The sequence below is a fragment of the Meriones unguiculatus genome, chromosome 16 (assembly GCF_030254825.1).
Source record: "Meriones unguiculatus strain TT.TT164.6M chromosome 16, Bangor_MerUng_6.1, whole genome shotgun sequence".
NCBI classification, from domain to species: domain Eukaryota; kingdom Metazoa; phylum Chordata; class Mammalia; order Rodentia; family Muridae; genus Meriones; species Meriones unguiculatus.
The window spans coordinates 39,309,625-39,331,304 of record NC_083363.1 but is presented as its reverse complement, the minus strand read 5'-3'; the positions used below and the strand labels follow the sequence as shown (position 1 = coordinate 39,331,304).

Below are 21,680 nucleotides of genomic sequence, written 5' to 3'. Positions count from 1 at the left end.
TATTGATTACTTCAAACTGTGAGTGTGCTCTGAGAGGAAATTGTCTGCTTGTAAGAATGAAGTGGAGAGACATGTTTGCTCCTCTGAATGTCAGTAGAATCCTGACTGAATTTGTATTCTGGTTAATATATATATATCAGACTTGGCACAGCTGTCCCTGTCTCAGTGGGTTTCATGGTGGCTCTTTCAGGCAAACAAGAGTTTTAAAGCAAGATTTATTTCTAGTATTTCATAGATTTTAGAACATCTGTAAGCGGTCATTTGGGGCAGGCCGTTGAGCAGGGTCTCATTCAGAAGAGAACACGTGTACATCCCAGTTAGGCCTGGGACTTGGAATGATCCCCCTGCCTCGACCTTTAAAGTACTAGTACTGGAAGTGTGATATACTCTATCTGGCATATAGGTGTGTGTGTGTGTGTGTGTGTGTGTGTGTGTGTTCTCTTGTTGCTTCAGCTTTCAGTTTTAAGCCACTGGTGTGTAGAAATACGATTGTTCCTGATTTCTGTGGTAACAGGGATGGGAACCAGCATGCCTGTCATGCTCCCTCCCCACAAGCTACATTTCCTGTCCAGCATCTAGGAGTGTTTGTAGATTTGGGTGATTTCTTTGATGTGGACAATGTTTTTATTTCTGTCTTCTTTTTGTTTTCTTATATTATCACCCCCCCTCCCACCCCCTCTAGTGTCCAGCACTCTCCTGACGACTAGTGGTGTCTGAAAGTGCTTTGTTCTGGTCTCGAGGGGAAAGCTGTGTATTTCCACCGTTAGGTACAATGCTGGGTAGAGAATTTTTATAGATGCTCTTTTTCAAGTTCAAGACAATTTATTTCTTCTCGGCTGAGAATTTTGTTCATCATACATTACTACTGGATTTTCTCTCTTGCTTTTCTGCATCAACTGATATAATCACATGCTTGTCTTTGTCCTGTTGATATGGGTTCATTTACTAACGACCAAATAACTGAATCAGCCTTTCGTTTCTCTGATAAATCGCTTGATTGTGGTGTGTGTGCACTGTATGTGTGTGTGTGAGTATGTGTTTGTTTGTCTGTGTGTGTGCTGTATGAATGGATGTGCTGTATGGGGTGTGTGTGTGTGTGTGTGTGTGTGTTTTGTATATGCATGTCTCTGGATGATAGAGATTCACAGAGATTGACATAGGGTGCCTCCTTAACCACTCTACTGACTCATATTTTTAAATTTTATTTTTATTTTACATATTTACTTTTAAATCATGATCATAGCCCACTCCCTTCTCTCCATCCAGTCCCTCTCTCCCTCCCTCCTACCCACCCTCTTCATCCTATCTCTTTTCCTCTTGTCTTCAGAAAAGGGGAGCTCACCCCCCCTCCAACCCACCCCAGCACATCAAGTTGTATCAGGGCCAAGCTCATCCTCATCCACTATGGCCAGGCAAGGCAGCCCAGCTGGGGCAAAGAGATCAAAAGCAGGAAACAGTGTCCATGCCATAGACATCACCCACTCAACTTACTAGAGGACGCACATGAGGATCAAAATGTTCATTGATTAAATATGGGTAGGGGGCCTAAGTCAAGTCCATGCATGTTCTTTGGTTGGCACTTCTGCCTCTGTAAGCTGCCATGGGTCTAATTTAGTTGACTCTGTTTGTCTTTTTGCAGTATTTTTGTTCTCTCCAGGTCCTTCTAACCTACCCTTCCACTCTTCCACAGGACTCTCTGAGCTCTACCTGATGATTGGCTCTGAGTCGGGGGTGAGGGCTCTCAGAGAATGCTTAAGTTAGGTTCCTATCTGTAAACATAGCAGAGTATGGTTAATGGTGTCAGGGATTGGCTGTCTCCCATCGGGTGGGTCTCAGGTTGGGCCAGGGATGGGTTGGTCATTTCCTCAGCCTCTACTCTGTCTTTATCTCTGAACATCTTGTAGACATCTCCATATCCTCGCTGGAGCCTACCCTGTCCAGGCCTCCAGTTTGTCTCTGCTGCCCTAGCCTTCAGTTTCCCTTTTCTCGCCAGGATACTGATATCATTGGATTTGTTTTGTTGATTTCTTAAAATTTTAAATATTTTTGTTGAAAAAAATAAGCACAAGAGGAAACAATGGATGTTTAATTAAGTAAGTATTAATAATACTAAGAGGTGTGGTGGTCATTCTTTTTTGATATCCATCATGCTACACACATACACACAAACACATACACATATATGTTTATATACATACACAACTATATACATATACATACATAAATACATAAGTACATATACACATGTGTATATACACCTCTTTCCTGCCTGGTTTGTTTTTAACACCCGAGCTGGATGGCTTACAACGGCCTACAATGCCAAGTCTAGAGAATATGACACCTTCTTCTGGCCTCTGTAGTCACTAGCACTCATGTGCATATACATACAGATACACACACATACACCTACTTAAAAATAAATAGTCAGGGTTGGGGAGATGGCTCAGTGGTTAAGAGCATGTGCTGCTTTTGCAGAGGACCCAAGTTCCCAGCACCCATGTGGCAACTCTCAACTGTTTACAATTCCTGTTCCAGGGGAACCCAATGTCCTCTTCCAGACTCCCCAATGAGTCTTCTAGACTCATGTACAGAAATAGAGAGATACATATATAGAAATATAATCAAAATAAAATCTTTAAGAAAATACAATGTTGACATTCAAAAACATCTGCGCCTGTATAGTCAAACACATATGCATATGTGACTAATATGTAGAATTAGAAATCAGTCTTCTCCTAATTGGACCATAGAAATGATCTATTTAGGGAGTAAGGAGAATTTGTTAAAGATCTTGTCTTGCAAGCATGAAGACCTGAGTTCAGATCCCCAGCATCTATACACAAAGCCAGTGTGGCAGTGACCACTCATTAGCACAGTGCCAACAGAAAAGAGACAGGCAGATTCCGGGAACGTGCTCGCCAGCAAGTGAATCCTGAGTGATATTAGCTCCAGGCTGAGCAAGAGACCCTGTATCTAACTAAAACATGAGGGTTAGTGAGAAAGCTCAGTGGGTAAAGGCACTTGCCACCAAGGGGAGAGAGAGAGAGAGAAAGAGGGAGAGCGAGTGCTAGAAAAATTAGTTTTTTCTCACACTTATTAGAAATGTCTCTGTTTTTCACAGTATAGTTGTAGCTTTGTTTTCAGTGACCACAAATCTCCTTAAAACATATTTCAAAATAATTTTTTTTCTATTTTTAGAATCATACAGTTCCTTCTGGTGATATGTTGATGTTGTCTCCATTCTGGCTACACAGAAATCCAAAATATTTTCCTGAACCTGAGTCATTCAAACCTGTAAGTTGTCTCCTTCAATATAATCTCTGTGTTTCTTGTCAAGAATATGAATGCATAAATTAGCTGAGTCTGTATCAGAAAGCAGCCATATTTTTCTACTAACTGTCCCTAATCATGGCTACAATGGACTAATAAGCATTTGCAATGTAGATGTTACAACATTTACAGATTGGATAGAGGAGTGTGGAAAGAGCATCCTCAAAGATGAATTTTTATGTAAAACCAGGAAGGGACATTAAAGTCAGTATCTCTGGTTCTGCAGGAAGCCTTATTTTGTATTCTTTAGGCAAATGCTTCTGTTACTGGTTTCCAAGGAGCCCACAAAATAAAAACAGAGCAAATTAAGACAGCGATCGCTCACTTCCTGTGCTTGGGGAGTGACAGCGCTGAGCAGTCCCAAGATACATCTCGTTCATTCCTTGCCTTTAGGTAAGTCTAGGAGAACTGGCACCTAGATATGCTTATTCCTCACCCAGGCTTCCTCCAGCAAGCAGTTCTGTCAGCGTCTTGCTTCTAGATTTACTATTATGAGTAATTTTATGATAAAGCCTGAAACCTTGTCATGAATGCCTTCCTTTCCTTAAGTCATTCCGAAGGTGATTTACGTTGTCATTTACATTTGCCACTTAAGAGAATTCTTGTTAAGCCTTTTTTGTTTGTAAGTTCATGTTCCAGAACCACAGTTATGTCTGATATTAATAACAGGTTGGGGGGAAAAAATGACCCGAGACTCTGCAGCTCTGTGTGCAAGGATTAGCTGTACAGCATAATTTTTAGCCCAGAGAAGCAGAGTTAAGCTTATTTATATAAGACTGATTTAGGAAAAAAAAAAGTGTTTTCTTCCCACAGGAACGCTGGAAAGAGGCAAATTTAGATAAGTATGTTTTCTTGGACGGCTTCATGGCATTTGGATACGGGAAGTTCCAGTGTCCTGGAAGGTCAGTGTGACAGCTGGGCAGCGTGGATGCAGAAAGTGTGGCTTAGGGGGAAATTGGCCCTCCAGTCTTTTATTATCAAGTTACAGGGAAATCCAGGAGGGCACATTTTGGTCAGGGGTGGTGTGGGATGTCTGTGGTCACTTCTCACAGGAGACCTCAGGAGAAGACACTACACTTGTTGGTGACAGAAAATATTGAGGCTTCTGTAGTTCATGCATGGGTGGTTTGAAGCATTACCTACCTCTGTGTGTGTGTGTGTGTGTGTGTGTGTGTGTGTGTGTGTGCACATGTGTCATGGGAGGAGTATGTGATGCATGTGTGCAGGTACATATGTACATGTGTGCATGTGGAAGCACGCAGAGTGAAACCTTAGGTCTTCTTCCTCAGGTACTCCTCACATTTTCTTTGAGTCTTTTATTGGTCTGCAACTGACTAAGCAGGCTATGGTGGCTGGCCAGTGGGTCCCTGTGCCCACCTCCTCAGAACGGGGATTAAAGGCATATGCATAGTCCCTATCTGTTAGCTTTGGTCCTGTGAAGCCTCCCCCTTGGCACCTTTTATAGTTCAATCCATTTGCATTCCACACACTTTCCTGTTCTAGAACAATTGCCCATCATTTAGTGGATTGTTTGCAGTATTTATCCAACCAGGAAAAAGAAAAAAGAAAAAAAAAAAAGAAAAGAACATCTCCTTTCACAAACTATGCTAAATAAGGCCATGTCTTCATTGAGGAAGGCCCATTGAGTTAGGGTAAGATGGGCATTTATTTTTAATAATCTCACTCAGTGAAATCATTACAAATCCCTTTTAAAAACTTATATGTAGGCATAAGGATATTGTGTAATTTAAATGCTGATTTTTGTACTCCATCCCCATACCTGATTGTAATCCAAATTCCCAGAATCTCCTGTCTTAATGTTGTGTAAAAACTGCTTTCCATTTGTCTTCTGATATGCCAATAAAGCAGCTTACAGCCAATTGCTGAGCAGGAGAGAGAATAGGGCTGGACTTCCTGCCAACCTGGGGAGAAGGAGTTAGAGGAGGAAGAAGGGGAGTCAACCACAGGCAGATATCTAGGAGTTAGAAGGAGATGGAGTTCATCAAGGAAAGCTACAGAGTGAAAATATCTCTGGGATGCATGCTGGAAGACAAACAAATTAGCTTAGATGGTTGAGAATAGAATTAAAACTGCTCAGTTCTTATGCTGTGAAGTTTGTTTAGATCATTTAATAGAGTCTCAGTTATTTGTGTGAAAGCTGGGTTAAGAGAGAAACAGAGAAACAAACTCAGTTTTGTAAAAGCAACCATAACATGTATGTTTAAGAAACTGTAATTTCTTAATTAAAAAACCCAGTTATCTTCCTTATTTGAATAGTAATCTCAGTTCATATTTAAGGTTGTTATTCTGTAAACATCTATCTTATTCCTCTGTTCTGTGGGTTTCAGAGTATCAGCATGCTTTTAATAGCTTACATTTCTTGCCAAATGATTTTAATTTAGTTTTAGCCAGCCACGAAAAACTTAACCTCCTTTTCAGAACTGATTTCAGGGGCCTCAGTCTAAGCAGATTGGCTCATAGTGTTGACTTGAAGATTTGTCCTGGACTAGGTAGTTGACACAGAATGACCCAATCATACCAAAAGGAGACTTTAGTTTTCATAATTAGGAGATGTTCCCTTCAGCCCTCACTCCCCCATCAAATATCATCAACAACAATAACAACAAATCAGCCTGTGTTTAGAGCAGCAATCTTTGTGACACATTGGTGCCTCTGGATGAGAGAGCAGAGATCTGGAAAGAGCCTGGGCATGTGTAGATACCACTGGGTCACAGTATAGAATCATTTTTAAAGAGCTGTCCAGTTACTGTTTTATTTGATAGTGAATGTCCACATTTTAAAGACAGTGATAGTTGGTGGTTCCATCTTTAGAACTGGACCACATGCCCACATATCCATCCACCTTGCCTGCAAGAGCTAGATGCATGTCAGATATTTCAAGAGGGAAGTTTAAACAGTACAACAGCGGCAACAAATCTCAGCTCTTCCATTCTGACGCTCATTATTTCCACTTTAGAAAACCAGTTCATCAGAGAGAAAAAGATTTATTTTACTTTTTAAATTATATCTATGTGTATGTGCATATGTGTTGGTGCCCAAAGAGACCAGAAGGGGACATCAGAACCCACAGAACTCCTGTTACTAGCAGTCGTGACCTGGTAGTGTTGGTGCTTGAACCTGTGTCTTTTGTGTATTTGCTTTTGGCTCCTAAGCCATCTCTTCAGCCCCAGAAAAGCAGTTCTTAAACGAGAAGTTTATTATTTTTATCACCCTGTAAGTCATTATTCCAGGTGCCATTCTTCTGAAAGCAGTAGATGTTACTTTTTTCTGGTCTCTTTATACAAATAGATACTTAACAGCAACTTAAGACTTTTATATGCTGGTCATGCTTGGCTCTGAGCCTGATATTGAAGCCAAGGAGTGCAGTATTTCCAGGAAGACATGAGGCATGGACCAGCAAGGGACAGTTGCCTGATGAGTATTATTTCCAAGAGAAACTATTACCACCCTCCCTGGTAGTTTTAAGGCTGAGAGATATCTATTTGAATATGAAGGTAATAGGTACAATGAAGAGGATTAGGAAACTGTAATTCAATCAATAGTATTTTATTTGAACAAAAGTTGTATATTCAGAATGTATTGAGTTCCTCCTCTATGCAAAGCAATGTTCTGTGTACCTCAGAGGATTTGGATATGAGAGAGCCATATCCTCAGCTGTCATGAGGTGAACACTTTGTGCTGACAAGGTGGTCATGGGATTCATAAATATAAAGGAATGGAGAATAGCAATGTTGTACATGGCACTGAAGATTCAAGACAGATGAAGTAACTGGTTAGGGGAATCGGAGTTTATGATTTTACTGATGCTTGGGCCAGAGTAGATCAGGTTGGGATGAGGAGAAAGATTGGCTGTGAATGTTGGCTAATCTTGGATGTCAACTGGGCACACCTGGGAAGTCGTCAAAGAGGACTTACATCCATCAGATTGACCTGTGGGTGTCTGTAGGCTTTTTTTGTGATTGCTGACAAATGTAGGAAGGCCCAGTAACTGTGGGCAGTGCTATCCCTAGGCAAGTGGGTCTGGGCTGCATAAGAAAGGTAGCTACAAAAGCCATGGGGAGCAATCCCGTAAGCAGTATTCCACCAAGCTCTCTGCTTCAGTTCCTGCCTTGAGTTCCTGCCTTGACTTCCTTCAATGATGGACGATAACCTGTAAGATGAAATAAATTCTTTCCTCCACAAGTTGCTTCCAGAAGCCAAAATTAGGATGCTTTGAACATAACTGACTATCATAGATGGTGGAAATAGCTAAATTATGAGCAGGAGGGAGTTTGGAGGCAAGATATTAATCATTCCTTTCGACTATGAAATGTGGGAAACCATCTACCATATAATCAGACTACAGGTTGAACACAAATGTTTACTATTCTTTACCTGTTTTTAAAAATCTCATTAAGTCTAGTTTTCTACTAAGATTTTGTTTCAAAAATATTTTTCTTGTCACTTATTTTCAACAGGCAACTCATGAAACATTTTGTTTTTAAAGAGAGATAAAATAAGAATTGTTCAGGCAAACAAATGACTTCATTTGGGCAATGTACAACAAGAGAGCTTTTCACTGGGGAATTTAATCCCATGAATCCTTAGTATAAACACCAGCAAATGACACCCATTCCTAATTGGTATAACAGGCGCCAACTTATTTTCTCATGCACAAAACACTCAGTGAGTCAATGAAAGTTGCCTGCTTTGTAGCTGACCATCAAAGTTCATCACAAACACACACTCTTATGGCCTTGCAGCTGTTGTTTCTTAGAGTTTATGCCACTGGGGTCCTATGAGAGTCCCCCTCTTGGGTAAGCAGAAAATTTTTGCTGATATAAGTACTTGGTATAGCCACCAGCAACAAAAGACACAATGGCAGAGCTATAGCACCTCTTTGAGAAAATATGAGTTCTAAAGGGATTTACAGGGGAGCCCCTGTATAGACGCTTCTATACAGCAGTATAGGAAGACGAGAAAGGAAGCATCCATCATATACCAAGGCTCTACAGGCTGAACACAAATATTGACTATGTGTGACCTATTTTTTAATCCCACTAATTAAAAAAAATATCACTTAATTCTATTGCTAATGAAGTCCAGGTTTCCACACATAAGCAAGCAAGAGGAAGCAGTGTGAGTTTTCCTACTTCTTCAGCAACAGCAAGATGCAAAATGAAGAGCCCTGTCAGAGCAGACAGGCCCATCTCGAGCTATGAGAAACAAGTAGAAGAGAAAGAGGGGATTCTGTGTTGAGAATTTTCCTTGCATGGGACTTGCCGGGACCTGGTGATCTTCCAGCAAGGGGACATGCTTTCTCTCTTTGCTCCCTGGGATGTCCATCAAAAGCAAGCTGGCTTTACCTCCTCCCCACACTTACAAGAGGGTATCTGCTTGGCTGTACCAAATGATAGGGGTTTCATTCCATGACAAATCTGGGGCAAAAGAGTTGGCTTAGCAGTTAAAGAGTGCTTACTTTTCTTGTAGAGTAGAGGAAGTAGGTTCAGTTTCCAGCACCCAGTACAGGGTGGTTCACAGCTGCCCATAACCTTGTTCTCTGGGATCTGGGCCTACAAGGGCACCTGCATACATGTGGCTCATGTAAACTCATGAAGATAGATACACATACACATAAATAAGTAAGCACTTTTAAAGACCCTGATGTTCAGCAAGATTTAACACTGATCTGTAGCAAACAAGAAAGAAATGCTTGGATAAGATGGTGTGATAATAGCAAGGCTTTAATATTTGAAATGTAAAAGAGGAATTTGTGTTTCAAGAATGGGAACTAGTTCTCTCTCTCTCTGTCTCTCTCTTGTGTGTGTTTGTACATGTATTTTGTGCATGTAGGAAGGGAGGGAGTCTGTTCATTTATTCCATGGCAATGATAGGCTACAAAGTCACTGATGTGTTTTGCATTACTAGTGGAAACCATACAACCATTGAAAAATGACTTAAAAGTCTGGACCTAGCTAATAGAGATTAGAAGTACCGTTAGTCAACCAATGAAACACCTCTTGAGCAGTCAACATTAACACAATTATTCGCTGACACAGTAATTACTTTTTTTCTATTCACTATGTCTCACTGCAGGGTTCTGAACATTACCGTTGAGAACAAATCAGATGAAGCCGCTTCTTCCGTAGAGCATGTGTTCTAACTCAGTCACTTTGTTAGAAACTGTAGATTCAAAGATATGATGAGTAGTTTATTGTGGCTGGAGAGATTAGATACGGCAAAGCCAGCCCTGGTCTGGAGAGCTGGCTAGGCAGGCAGGGGCACTTGCCATGCCAGCTTGGCTCTCTGAGCTCACATGAAGGTGGAAGGGCAGGACTGGCTATGTGAAGTCTGACCTTCACATGCTCGTGCCTTCCTATGCACATGTGCGCTCACACAAATGTTTAATAAAACGCTGGCCCTGCTTAAAGGAAAACAGCACCTGGTAAGTGGCAGAGGACTAACTCCTCTAGCAGTGTGGAGTTTAAAGAAGTTTTGGACTCTATGGGAAAAAAAACGTTAAAAAAAATTTCAAGGATATGGTCTGTCAATCTGCAAAGCAATTTAAAAAATAAACAAAAAAGCACCCATAGGGTTTCAACTTACCTCTATGTTAGTATCAAGGCTATTATAATTTTGGGATTCATGAAGCTTCAAGCACATTCATTTCTATATATTTATCATGTCGATAATATAATTTTATGGTTATAAATTATGTTTGCATAATCTTGCATTTGAGAAGGGTCATGAATAGCTTTTACTATTTAATGCTTAGGAATGGCATGCTACTCTTGAAGAATGAGCAAATTTAAATCCCCATGGATTTAATGGCCAATGAATGAAATTACATGTTATTCTGAGGAATGTGTTCTATAAATAAATGTGTCCCTTAAATTTCATTAGTTAAATCTAATTAAATGAAAGCATTCACTCCTATATAATTTTTAACATTTTTCTGACACTTAGAAATGTATTGTAGTATTTTCAAAAACCATGGGCATGTCTCTTAGGGTCTATTAAAAAGGGATTAGGACTGAGGACAAATGATGGGTGAGTGTCATTAAGCCCAAGACTCTCAGCCAGACTGCCAGAACCCCTTATTAATTTTCAGCCACACTTCCCTTTCCTCAGTGCCTTGCAAAAGATCAGTGACTGATTGAGAAGAGCCCGGAAGCTACTGGCAGAATGGCAATCATTATTCTCCTGGCCACTTACTTAGTTGTGCTACTTCATCGTGAGGCTAAGATTTCAGTCTGTCGGGAGCTCAACAGCATCACAGGGTGATCTCTTGCACTTAGATAAGAATGCTTCCAAGACAAAACATGTTCTTTTCTGGCAAAGTTTTCAGAAAAGAGCCCGTTTTTCTTTTCATATGGAAAACAGAACCCTGAGCCCTCTGTGGTATGACAGGGTATTTGTCTATGGAGAGAAAGGAGACTCTTCTTGTGGGGTTCTGTCTTTCCTGTGACTGTCTCACACCGTCCAACTGAGCTGCCGAGTGCTCGTCTATCTCCACAGCGCTCCTGTTCAGAAAGAGGCTTTCAGAGACTGGTGTGGAGGTGCCTGTCTGTGATCCCTGCACTTGGGAGGTAGAGGATCAGGAGTTCAAGGCCAGCTTGAGCCACATGAGACCCCGTCTCAAAATAAAACCAGAAAGAGGATTTCATTCCTCAGAAAACGGTGCTGGAAGAGAAAGTATACCAAGCCCCTGTATCAGTCGCTGGCCACTGTCTTGCCATGACTTAATGCCTTCTCCTTTTCTGGTAGTCTTCATTTTCACACGGAGAGCCATGGTGTTCTGTGGTTCTGACTCCTCCACCCAACTCTACTGAGGTGGGCCGGCGCTGGATGGAGTCAGGTTGGCAGGTGTTTGAAGCAAGAACGTTAGGTATTTTGGTTCCTATTAAGACTTCAAAAATAGCCATTTCCTCTCAGATACGGTCTGCCAGATCAATATATACGTAAAGGCATACTCAACAGGGACCAAACTCCATTTCTCCGCAAGAGCTCTTTCGTTCTGCACCATTTCTTACCCCGTCAACCTTACCCCTCCACCATTCTTGCCTTCATGTTTTCTTCCATTTGACTTTCCTTACTCAGCACAAAGCATCTACCTTTCATCCTTCCGGTTTATGCTGTCATCTCCAGTCAAAGGTTTGGCACCACAGCCATAGTGCTTCACATGACCACTGAATTAGTGATTGTAACTTGGACATTGTGAGAGAAAATTAAGAGGAACGATAAATATATAACTCCCAGCACGCATCCCTTCCTTCTCTCCACTAAATTCTTCTAGATTTTTAAATTTTCAAATTGTGGGCTTCACATCACCAGGAGACATGCTACTGAGAAACCTGCACAAAACATAGATTCTTGTGTCTTGTTCCAGCCAGACCTCAGGAGTCAGAAACCCAGAGGATAAGGTACACTGAGCTGCGCCTTCCCAGTTCCCCGGGGGTATTCTGACAGACCCTAAAGTTGGAGAACCATTGAACCTGGATTCCTGCCATGCCCTTGATTTTTATCTTCCTCAACGATTTCTCAGGAGGGTGAGATTATGGAAACATACCTCCCCTTGGACTTTGAATAGCTGTGCTTCAATGCATGATGCCTCTGAAGCTGTGCCTGCCTGCTGCTGCCTTCTCCGAATTCCAGGGCAAGAGCATTCTATTTTCATGAGCTGCAGCTGGTAGCAACCAGGAATACACGGCAGAGCTCTTGCTGCTGGCACCGGGGACAGTTTTCCAGTCCGAGCTGGCATGGCCTGTGATGACTTCTAGGAGGGAAAAAGAGGTGTTTTTTTTTCTCTTCAAAAGTCAGAGGGAAGCCAGATGTGGTGGTGGTTCACAGCTGGAATCCAAGTACTTGGGAGGCTGAGGAGGTTCAAGGACAACTGAGGATTACATGTGGCAATTTAGGACCTCTCAGGCTCAAGGCCAACAGCCACAGCAACAAACAACAACAGCAACAGTAAATGCGCACTCAAAGCATCCGAAATGGAAACCAGTAATTCCATTTGATCCTAGCACTCCTTAAGCATTCTATTCCTTTGATATACATCGCTGTCCTCCAAGACACCCTCACCCCTACCCTGGCATACCACCTACATTCTCTCCTGTGGAACCAGCTTCTTGGGTGATGGCTTATCGACATTTCACCCAGCTCCTCACTCACTGTCTTCTGTGATCCATCTTTCCTTCTCTGCACTGATGAATTTTCCGGGAATGAGTCTGTGAATGCCACTGTCTCGTTAGGAGGCTGGCACCACTGCCGCTGTCCCGTTAGGACTCCATAACCTGACCCCAGCTGTACCTTTGTAAGCTCCTGGTCACCTCCCCCATCCTGAGGGGTGTCCTGCTTGTCCCCAGGCCCCCATCCTCCCTGCTCCTGGTGTGCTGGCTCTAAAATACCTTCAGTTGCCATGCCTGCTTATTTAAAGCCCGTCCTTCCTCAAGGTCTATCTCAAGTTTCCTTTTCGGGAATATCCAGGTCAGTGCTCTGTCTAGACCCCAGACGTCTGCAGCATCTTTTGTGCCTGCCTTTTCCCTGTCCCCTTGCACTTTCACCCTACTCAGTCTTAGCAGTGCATTTTCTGGGACCTCATTTTTCTCCAAGCCCCTGCAGCTGTGTCCAGACAAGTATTTACAATTGGGAAAAATGTACAAGTGCTAAGTATGCCAGGAATTTTTAACATGTTTGTGTTTTAATGAATTTTCTTCCTAGATGAGCATTCTCGTTCCTCTAAGTGTAGAAACTGAATCTGTTATAAATAATGCACCTCATCATTTTCAGTGTTTTGACATTGGAAGTGTTGGGAAAATATTCGTAGCATGAGCATGGCTCAGCTGGCTTCTGAAGAACTCTGAAAAAAAAACAAAATACAGATTTACAAACTTTCCATCCTGAAGTGCCACAGATGGTCAGCATCTAGAGTTAGCCATGGAAGAAAATGTAGTTAATGCCTAAAACTTTTATTTTGCCATTCAGTGGGTACTTGAGAAGCTTCTACTTAGAATGTCCAAATATTTAAATTTAGGCAAAATCGTATTTTCATATTTTTTATTTAGCTAAGATAACAATGTAAATGTTTTGATTTGCCTTTATTTCTACATCTGTGATGTGCCTGTGTGTCTGCTTATCTTATTGCTTCTCAGTGCACAAATGCACACTTGTACACTCATGCAAGCACATATACACACCTATATATAAAAATAAAGATGAAACAAACCTTCCTAAGTGTAGATTTTCATTTATTGTGTTCTCCTACTGACTAAGCATTTCATACATCTTCTAAAGCAGCTGAGCCGTCCCAATCACGCAGCCAGTAACATGTGGTATTAAGAAAGGAGTTAGGATCATCCTTCTTTTATAGACAAGTTAATTGTTTTCCGTTTTTACTTTCAGGTGGTTTGCTCTCTTAGAGATTCAAATATGCATTATCTTAGTGCTTTACAAATATGACTGCCATCTTCTGGACCCATTACCAAAACACGTAAGTGCCTTTAGAATTTCACACATTGCCATGGCTTCAGATAGGATATAACCTTTCAACACTAGCCAAGTGTTGGATGATTCCCTTAAATTTGACCTTGGTTCCATATAGAGAGGTCTTCTGTGGGTCTGTCATATGAACTCATTGATTCGGATGATGTCACTGATCCATTCAGAAAGTGACCAGATTCAGGGAAACCAATCCCCCAGTAAAGACAGTAAGAAGAAAGGAAAAGGATGGGCCGGCTTCCCTCCCCTACTGTTAAGGCTGTCACTTAACTCCATGTAGATGCAGTGGCTTCTGAATGGTCATGAGCCTCAGAATCCTGGGTCCTGGAGGGCCTGCGGAGCTTGGGTTGTCCACTCTCTTCCCTGTGGCTTCCAATCCAATAGTTCTGGGAAGGAACTCCACGTTCACACGTCTAACAAGTTAGAGGTGTGCCTCTGTGTAACTGTTAGAGTTAGTTTAAAAATGAGTTGATCAGAAAGTGTAGAAAGGGGCTGGAGAGATGGCTCAGCAGAGAAGAGCACTGGCTCCTTTTGCAGAGGTCCAGGGTTTTGTTCGCAGTTGTGACGAACAACCACCTGAAAGTCTAGTTCCAGTGGTCCTGAGACCCTCCTCCGGTCTCCATGGGCACTGAGTTCACTGATACACACACAGGTGAAACACTCAGAAACAAAAGTAAAAATAAATAAACCGTTCTTTAGTGTAGGAAGCGAACTCCAAATTTTGAACTTTGTGTAGAGGTTACAAGGTGTTGTCAAGGGCTGGGGGATCGATAGGATGTAAACCTGTTTCCCCTTTGGAGATTTTCTTGTACCATAGTCTTGTATCCAAGAGTAGAAACCTAAAATTCAGTTCTAAAATTGAGTTGTCCACTGTTTTCTTCTTCCTCTCTCATTTTTATTTGTAAGGTACTAGAGAGTGAACCATTGGGCTACACACACAGGCAAGCATATTACTCATGAGCTATTAAGAAATGTAATTGCTGTGGCTAGAAAGGTGGACCCATGGTTAAAAGTACATGTGGCTCTTGTAAAGGCCTTAAGTTCCCAGGCCCATGCTGGCAGCTTACAACCGCCTTGAATTCCAGTTCTGGGCTCTCCAGGCCTTGACAGGCACCTGAACTCCTGTGCACAGACATGTACACACGATTGCTTTTTATAAAAGAAACACAAGTTCGTATCTCCCTCACTATGAACCAGACAGCAAGGAAATACAACGAAGCTTTATTAAAGCTACGTGTTGTACCAGCGGCCCAATATTGTGAGCTTGGCACCCACTCATGAAACAGCTTCAAAGTCAGGCATGTGTACCACTGGTTCGGATGGTTCCGCTGTGCCCTTTTTAGGGTTTAGATCCCTAGAAAACGAAATTTGGTGCATCTCCTTGTAGAGAAGGATGTACGTCTTTTATGTACCACCGTGGGTTCTGTATGGTCCCTACCTGCTGCAGGGCATGGCTGGCACACCCTGCCCTCTCCTCTCCCAGAGGCCCTTCACTATGTAGTGCATGCCTTTTGGTTCCTCCATCCTTTCCCTCTCTCCCTCCTTCTCTTCCTCTTCCCATTCCTCCCCCTCCTCTCCTCTCTCTCTCTCTCTCTCTCTCTCTCTCTCTCTCTGTGTGTGTGTGTGTGTGTGTGTGTGTGTGTGTGTGTGTCTTTCCTCCTCTTCTCCCCTCTCTCTCTCCTACTCCCTCTCTGGCTGCTTCCAATAAACCCGCATTTATATAACTTAATCTCACCATTAGCTCGTTCCATTTTATTTCTAACAGGTTCAACTTAGGTGGGTTTGTGGAAACTATGAAATCCAGTGGAGTTAGGGAATGCATTCTGTGTCCTGTTGTGTTCACACTTGGAAATAAAAAAAAAGGCCGGTTACCTAAATTGTATTTCCCTCCTCTTTTCACTGACACCAAAGCTCAAGGCTGACAGAGTCTTTTAAAGCAAAAGCTTAGAGTCCTTTTTGTGTTCTTAGCAGTACATTGACACCTCTCCTTTTACCCCACAAACTCAGACACTCCTCTGTCATAAGGAAAAAAAAAAATCCACAAGTGATGGCCATACAACAGTGTGGCTTTTCTGCCTACCAACTCTAGGTACTTTTCGGGCATCTGATACAGGTGCCAATTTTCACCCAGTGATCGAATATAAGTGGGATGTGAGGTCCAAGCTCCAGAGCCAGGAAAAAAGAGGGAGGGGTATTAAAAGTTGGCCGGCTGAATAGATTGTAAGGAATCATATACATATAAGACATACTGTAATTGTTGGCAGGCAAGGGACACATACAGGTGGGCCCAGGCACACAAGCACACTATCACATATGCTTCAGGCAGGAAGGTGTGTTAGTTGCTTTTCTGTTGTTGTGATAAAACTCCATGGCCAAAGTAGCTCCTAAAAGGAAGTATTCCAGCCGAGCATGGTGGCACACACCTTTCCCTTCACTCGGGAGGCAGAGGCAGGTGGATTTCTATGAGTTCAAGGCCAGTCTGGTCTACAGAGAGAGTTCTAGGACAGCCAAGCCAGAGAAACAGAGAAAAACCTGTTTCAAAAAAACAAAACAAAACAAAAACAAAAACAAAACAAAACAACAACAATCCTCCCCCAAAACAAAAAGGGAGTTTTCCTTTTGGGGTATAGTTCCAGAGGGATAAGGGCTCATGAAGGCTTGGGGACATGGCAGCAGGCAGCAGACATGGCAGCAAGCAGCAGGCATGGCATGAGGAAAAAGAAGCTGAGTGTTACATCTTGAACCACAAGCAGGAAGCAGAAAGAGCAAACTGGAAGTAGGCCAGGCCTCTCATTCTCAGAGCCTGGCCCCAGTGACACACCTTCTTCAGCAGGGTTGCTCCTGGCACACCACCAGCTGGGAAATCGAGTGTCCCAATACCGTGGAGGGACTTTTCTTATTCAGACCACCAAAAAGGGAGGCAAAGAGACTCACCTCCAAGCTCAAGGCCACGTTTCTATAGAATCACAAAAAGTGGCACCTTCAGCTGTCTGTCTGTTGTAGCTTTTGAGCCAGGGATGTAGAAAGAGATCTATCTGTCTGTCTGTCTGTCTGTCTGTCTGTCTGTCTATCTATCTATCTATCTATCTATCTATCTATCTGTCTATCTGTCTATCTTTCTATCTTTCTGTCTAGCTATCTCTTATTTGTTTGTGGCATCCTCTTCTGTCTGAGAAAGTGAAGAGCATGCAGCAGGCAGGCCTGCAGGCCCCGCTGAGTGTGTGAAGCTGAGAGATGATTAGACTAAGCTTTCTTTCTCCTCTCTGCCCCTCAAATGGTAAAGCGGGGGCTTGATGTTGCGAACCTCAGTGACGTGAACATTCCCCAACCTCCCACCCTCCCTCTGCACCTTTTAGAAGAAATCACCATCGGGTCAGACTTAGGATTAAAACTGTTGCCTTCCTGCTCTTAGTTTCTGCATCTTGTCTACCTTTCTGCCTTTAGAGTTCTCTTCATTTGGTGGGTGTTCCCTGGCCAGGAGGAAAATGCCGAATCGAATATAAACAAAGAGCTTGACATTCGTTGGGTCTCAAGAACCTTCTAGAAGAGTGAAGTTACCCAGCCAACCACTACCCTCCCAGCACTTTGACCTGAAGACTGCCTAGTGGCACATATGCTTCATGTGTACATCCATGCACCTGATTTCACTGTCAGAATCACAGAGACCCCAACTCAACATTCACAGAAAGGGTGCAAATGATTTTTAAAAAGTTGATTAAAAGTTAAATTTGGTTTCATATCAAGCCATATCAAAACTTCAAGTGGAAATGTCATTTGAATGAAAATATTGGTACATTAAATTCACTATGGAGGGAGGAGAAACTGGTTGGAATGTACTGTATGAGAGATGAATAAATAAATAAAAAAAAAAAGAAATGCACATCTGATTTTTTTCCAGGTAAATAACCGCATGTGAATCTGTTACTTAAGTCTTATGACAACAAAACATTTGCCATTAAATTCTGGAGAGAAAAGCCAGCAGGTCCATAGGAACATGTGATTGTCATAACAATGAACTATGTGTCGTTGGTTACCCTCCAGAATCCAGTAAAAGTTCTCTTTGTCTCCTGTTTCATGGTAGCATTGGAGCGCATGCTGTTCTCCGGGCTTCTTCACTTACCTAACCCGGTTCCAGCTCCTGAAGTTGAGAACTGCTTGCTTATCTTTTCCTTACCAACAAGGACATGAATCTCTAAAAGACCAGTAGTGCTTTCAAGGGTGTGCTTTCAAGTGCTTTCACTTTTTCTTGAGAGTGAATTGATTTTGAAACATACCGAGCTGCTCGGAGCTTCTCCTAGCAGGCTCAGTGGGCTGGACATGGTAGCACCGAAGTCCACAGCAGCTCAGAGTATTGCAACCACAGCCTGGCAGGCTCTGCCACAGTCACAGCTGTGTTCTAAGGGAAGGGGTATTCATCCTCCCACGGCAAAGGCCCACAATGAACTGCTTCATTTGCATATATTTCCATACAGTTGAAATAAATTGTAAAGGCTGGTGTCTGCTTATCACTGCTTCCCAGGGGTCATTGTTTGCTAATGTGTCTACGTTCTTTAAGAACTATTAGAGAAAATGAAATCTGTTGATGTTTGGGGTGATGAAGAGTTAATATTTGGCGGTCCCATGTTTTTGTTTATATCTTGCTGGGTGTTTATATCATATGTAATATTCTTATATTAACTGGATTTTCCAGAAAGCAGAGCCTGAGACAGACTTGTATGCAGATAGTTTACTAGGGAGGCAGGAGACAGAGGGCAGGGAGAAAATAAGCTCAAGGAATGGATTAACAGGCTGTGTGTTATAGCCAAGGGTTCAATTTGGGGCCACATGAGAAGCCCCCAGGCATTGTCAGCTTAGGGGTATGAGGCAGGGGTGACTGAGCGCTCTGGAGATGATAAGCTACGCTCTGTAGCTTTTCATGGTCAAAGAAGCACCATTGCAGTGAGCAGACGAGCCTGAGAGTGGCTCTATTTGCTGAATTCTGTGAACTAAGGTTGGGTTGAGGAAACCTGGAATGGGGTCACAGTGACATCTGATGCCCTGTACCCCTTGCTCTTCTCAGATCTGCTGGTGCCATGCTTAGATCCACCCCACGATTGTCCAAGTGGTGGCCGCCAAACAATGACTTGTTAGGTTTAACTAAAGCTGCCGTCATAATATTTTGAGATGGGCCTAAGAGTCTCTCCACTCATAATGAACCAGAGAGCTGCTGTCATCTACTTCATAACTCACCCTTAGAATGTTTTGCTGCATCTTAGCCAATCCTTAAGTGGCCAGATAAGACAAGTGTGAGCTGTAACCACCTAGGCTCTATAACTCCATTCTATTTTCTACACATAGCTTTCTTGGCTTTGGCTATAACTTCATGGTATAACCCACCATGAAGTGGTGGGGTACATCATTCTGCACAGTTTCTAATCTAGACTGCTATCTGATTGTAGTATTGCAAATCAAACCAAGAGCTACAAAAATCTTGTTTGTCAATTTCCTAACCATTTCAGAGCTGTTAGAGCAGATGAGGGGAGTTGGTTGTCTCATGGAATTGGTTCCATATTGGCATTGGTGCTCTGTTTGCATTAAGCACCAAATATTTTTGGCTTCTGTCTTTTGGCTTTTGAGTCAGGTGCTCATTTGCACTACGAAGAATGCTGACCATTGGAAACTCCTGCAAAGGCTGGTGTTGGTCCAGGTTCGCAGTGAGTCCCATAAGTAATTGGTTTGGATCCAGTTGGAGGCCTCAGCTATCTGACTGGATGAGACAGAAACCAGCAGTAAGTGTTCTTACTGAGGGAAATGTGAGTCTTGGCTTTCCAGAATTTGCAGGGACTTCATGCTCTAGCCTCTGTTTTTCCTGTACGTTGTAGGAATATGACAGACTTCTTAAAACTTGGCAAATCAAGAATGGTAATGAGACTATCAGATCTGCATCTGTCTGCATTTCTGGGTTGTATACATTAACATGTAGTATGTAGATGCATGTATCTACTGAAATATATGAAGAGCTTATATTAGTTACTTTTCTCTTGCTGTGATAAAACACCATGGCCACTGTAACTTATATAAGGAAGAGTTTATTTGGGAGCTTATGGTTCCAGAGGGATAAGAGTCCACGTTTAAGATACGAACTCTCAGCTTTCTGCTCCCACAGTCTTGGCTCAGCTCTTAAACAGCCAATACAAAGTAGAAAGAGTATAACAGAAGTAGGACGAGGCTATGAACTCTTGAAGCCCACCCCAAGTAACATACTTCCTCCAGCAAGTGCACCAATTCTCAAACAGCGACACCAACTGGTGACCAAGTTCAAGTACTGGAGTCTGTGGAGGACATTTCTCTTTCAAACTACCGTAGAGCTCTGTTTAACTGACTTAAAGAAAAGAATAAGTGTTTGAATCTAGTTATTAATTACAGATATTTTTGTTTTTGTTTTGTTGGTTTTTCGAGACAGGGTTTCTCTGTGTAACCCTGGACTAACTTTGTAGACCAGGCTGGCCTCAAACTCACAGAGATTCTGTCTCTGCCTCCTGAGTGCTGGGATTATAGGTGTGCACCACCTCGCCCAGCTTAATTACAGATTTTAAAGTTAGATTTACTAGTTAAATAAGCTTACTATACCCTTGATATATTAGGCCATAAAGATGAGAGTTTAACTAAGGAGAAAAGCATATGAGGATGAAGTCTTTCATATATACAATCCTTGAGAGTAAAAAGAGAGGAAAGGGATTCATGTCTTACTGTTGGATTTAAGCTTCTTTATCTCTGTGATGCTTGTATTTGATCATTGTTAGGTAGGGTATGCTGTTGTCCAGGCTGGTTTGGAACTTATTATATAATAACAATGCTGGATTTCAGCTTGTCATCCTTCTGTGTCCACATCCCAAATCTGGTGATTACAGACACGCACAAACCTTCCTGGCTCCATTTATAATGTTGTTGGTTCCTTGATTTGTCTATGAGCTGAGACTTTGGGACCAACCACAGGGTTTTCTCAGTCCTTGAAAGAATCTTATGCAATTATGTATCTTTGGTTGGAAGCCTCTAGGATCAGGTGGTCAAGGTGAGGCCTTGGGACATAGATGTTTCTGTAGTACCTGTGCCACCAGATAACAAGTGAACCAGGCCTAGTGTGGTTGCCTCTGTCTTTTTTGCTTAGAATTGCCTCCTTCCTCACCCTGCTGGAAATTGTTGGGTTGGATCCTTTAGACAGCATTACCACAGATTCTTTTCTGTATTCCTGGGCTTATCACCTGGTATGTGAGTCAAAGCCCTTCCCAAGCCCTTTTATTTTTATCTATACTAGATACCATATGAGGACCCATGACCCAGGACAGCTGGGAGTGTACAATACACAGTAGACATTTGTGTCTGTCTTCTCAAGAGGATAGAACAAGGCTAACAGACAAAGTTTTAGTTTCATTTTGCTATTTTAAAAGAATAAAATAAGATGGCATTTAATAAGATTAGCATGGTTTCCCACAAGCAATTCAAATTTAATGATCAAAAATGAGAAAACTGGGTAAATATAAGTGATGTAAACATTTATAAATGAACATTTTATATTCTAGAAATCTTCTTGTAACTTAAGGCCTTGACATGAAGTGAAGTAATAGATGTCCATCTGGTAGTGTCTGTGTTATTTCTCACTAAGGTATACTATTAAGATGTTAATTATAAATATAACTTTAAGGTTTATGTATTTTGGCATCTTGCTTTTATGTGATTGAAATTAGCTAAATATTAGCTAAATAATTTAGCTAAATACCTATAATTTAGCTAAAAATTAGCCAAATAATTTAGGGTTAGTATAAGTAGGTCAGAGTGCATAGTATAATGATTGTGAAGTGCCCATCTTTAAA

The 21,680-nt window shown here is 42.0% G+C and overlaps 1 protein-coding gene and 1 long non-coding RNA gene across 4 annotated transcripts in view; one reads left to right on the top strand and one right to left on the bottom strand.

Moving 5' to 3' along the window:
- The window catches only part of LOC110552112 (24-hydroxycholesterol 7-alpha-hydroxylase), a 79,044-nt gene extending 61,338 nt beyond the window's left edge, over positions 1 to 17,706 (top strand). Inside the window, exons 9-12 of one of the 2 annotated variants that reach the window (XM_021643191.2) lie at positions 3,199 to 3,294; positions 4,144 to 4,232; positions 13,735 to 13,822; positions 17,275 to 17,706. In XM_021643191.2, the coding sequence (XP_021498866.1) occupies positions 3,199 to 3,294; positions 4,144 to 4,232; positions 13,735 to 13,822; positions 17,275 to 17,346 (345 nt within the window). In that variant the 3' untranslated portion in view covers positions 17,347 to 17,706. The remainder of the gene's footprint in view (positions 1 to 3,198; positions 3,295 to 4,143; positions 4,233 to 13,734; positions 13,823 to 17,274) is intronic. The other variant, XM_060369687.1, reaches the window with a different exon arrangement.
- LOC110552113 (uncharacterized) overlaps positions 1 to 21,680 on the bottom strand; it is a 35,148-nt gene that overhangs the window by 4,266 nt on the left and 9,202 nt on the right. The window contains exons 2-3 of one of the 2 annotated variants that reach the window (XR_009586793.1): positions 11,900 to 12,106; positions 6,691 to 7,501 (exon numbers count right to left, since the gene is read on the bottom strand). This is a non-coding gene — a long non-coding RNA (uncharacterized LOC110552113). Of the gene's footprint in view, positions 1 to 6,690; positions 7,502 to 11,899; positions 12,107 to 21,680 lie in introns of those variants that run through there. The other variant, XR_002476628.2, reaches the window with a different exon arrangement.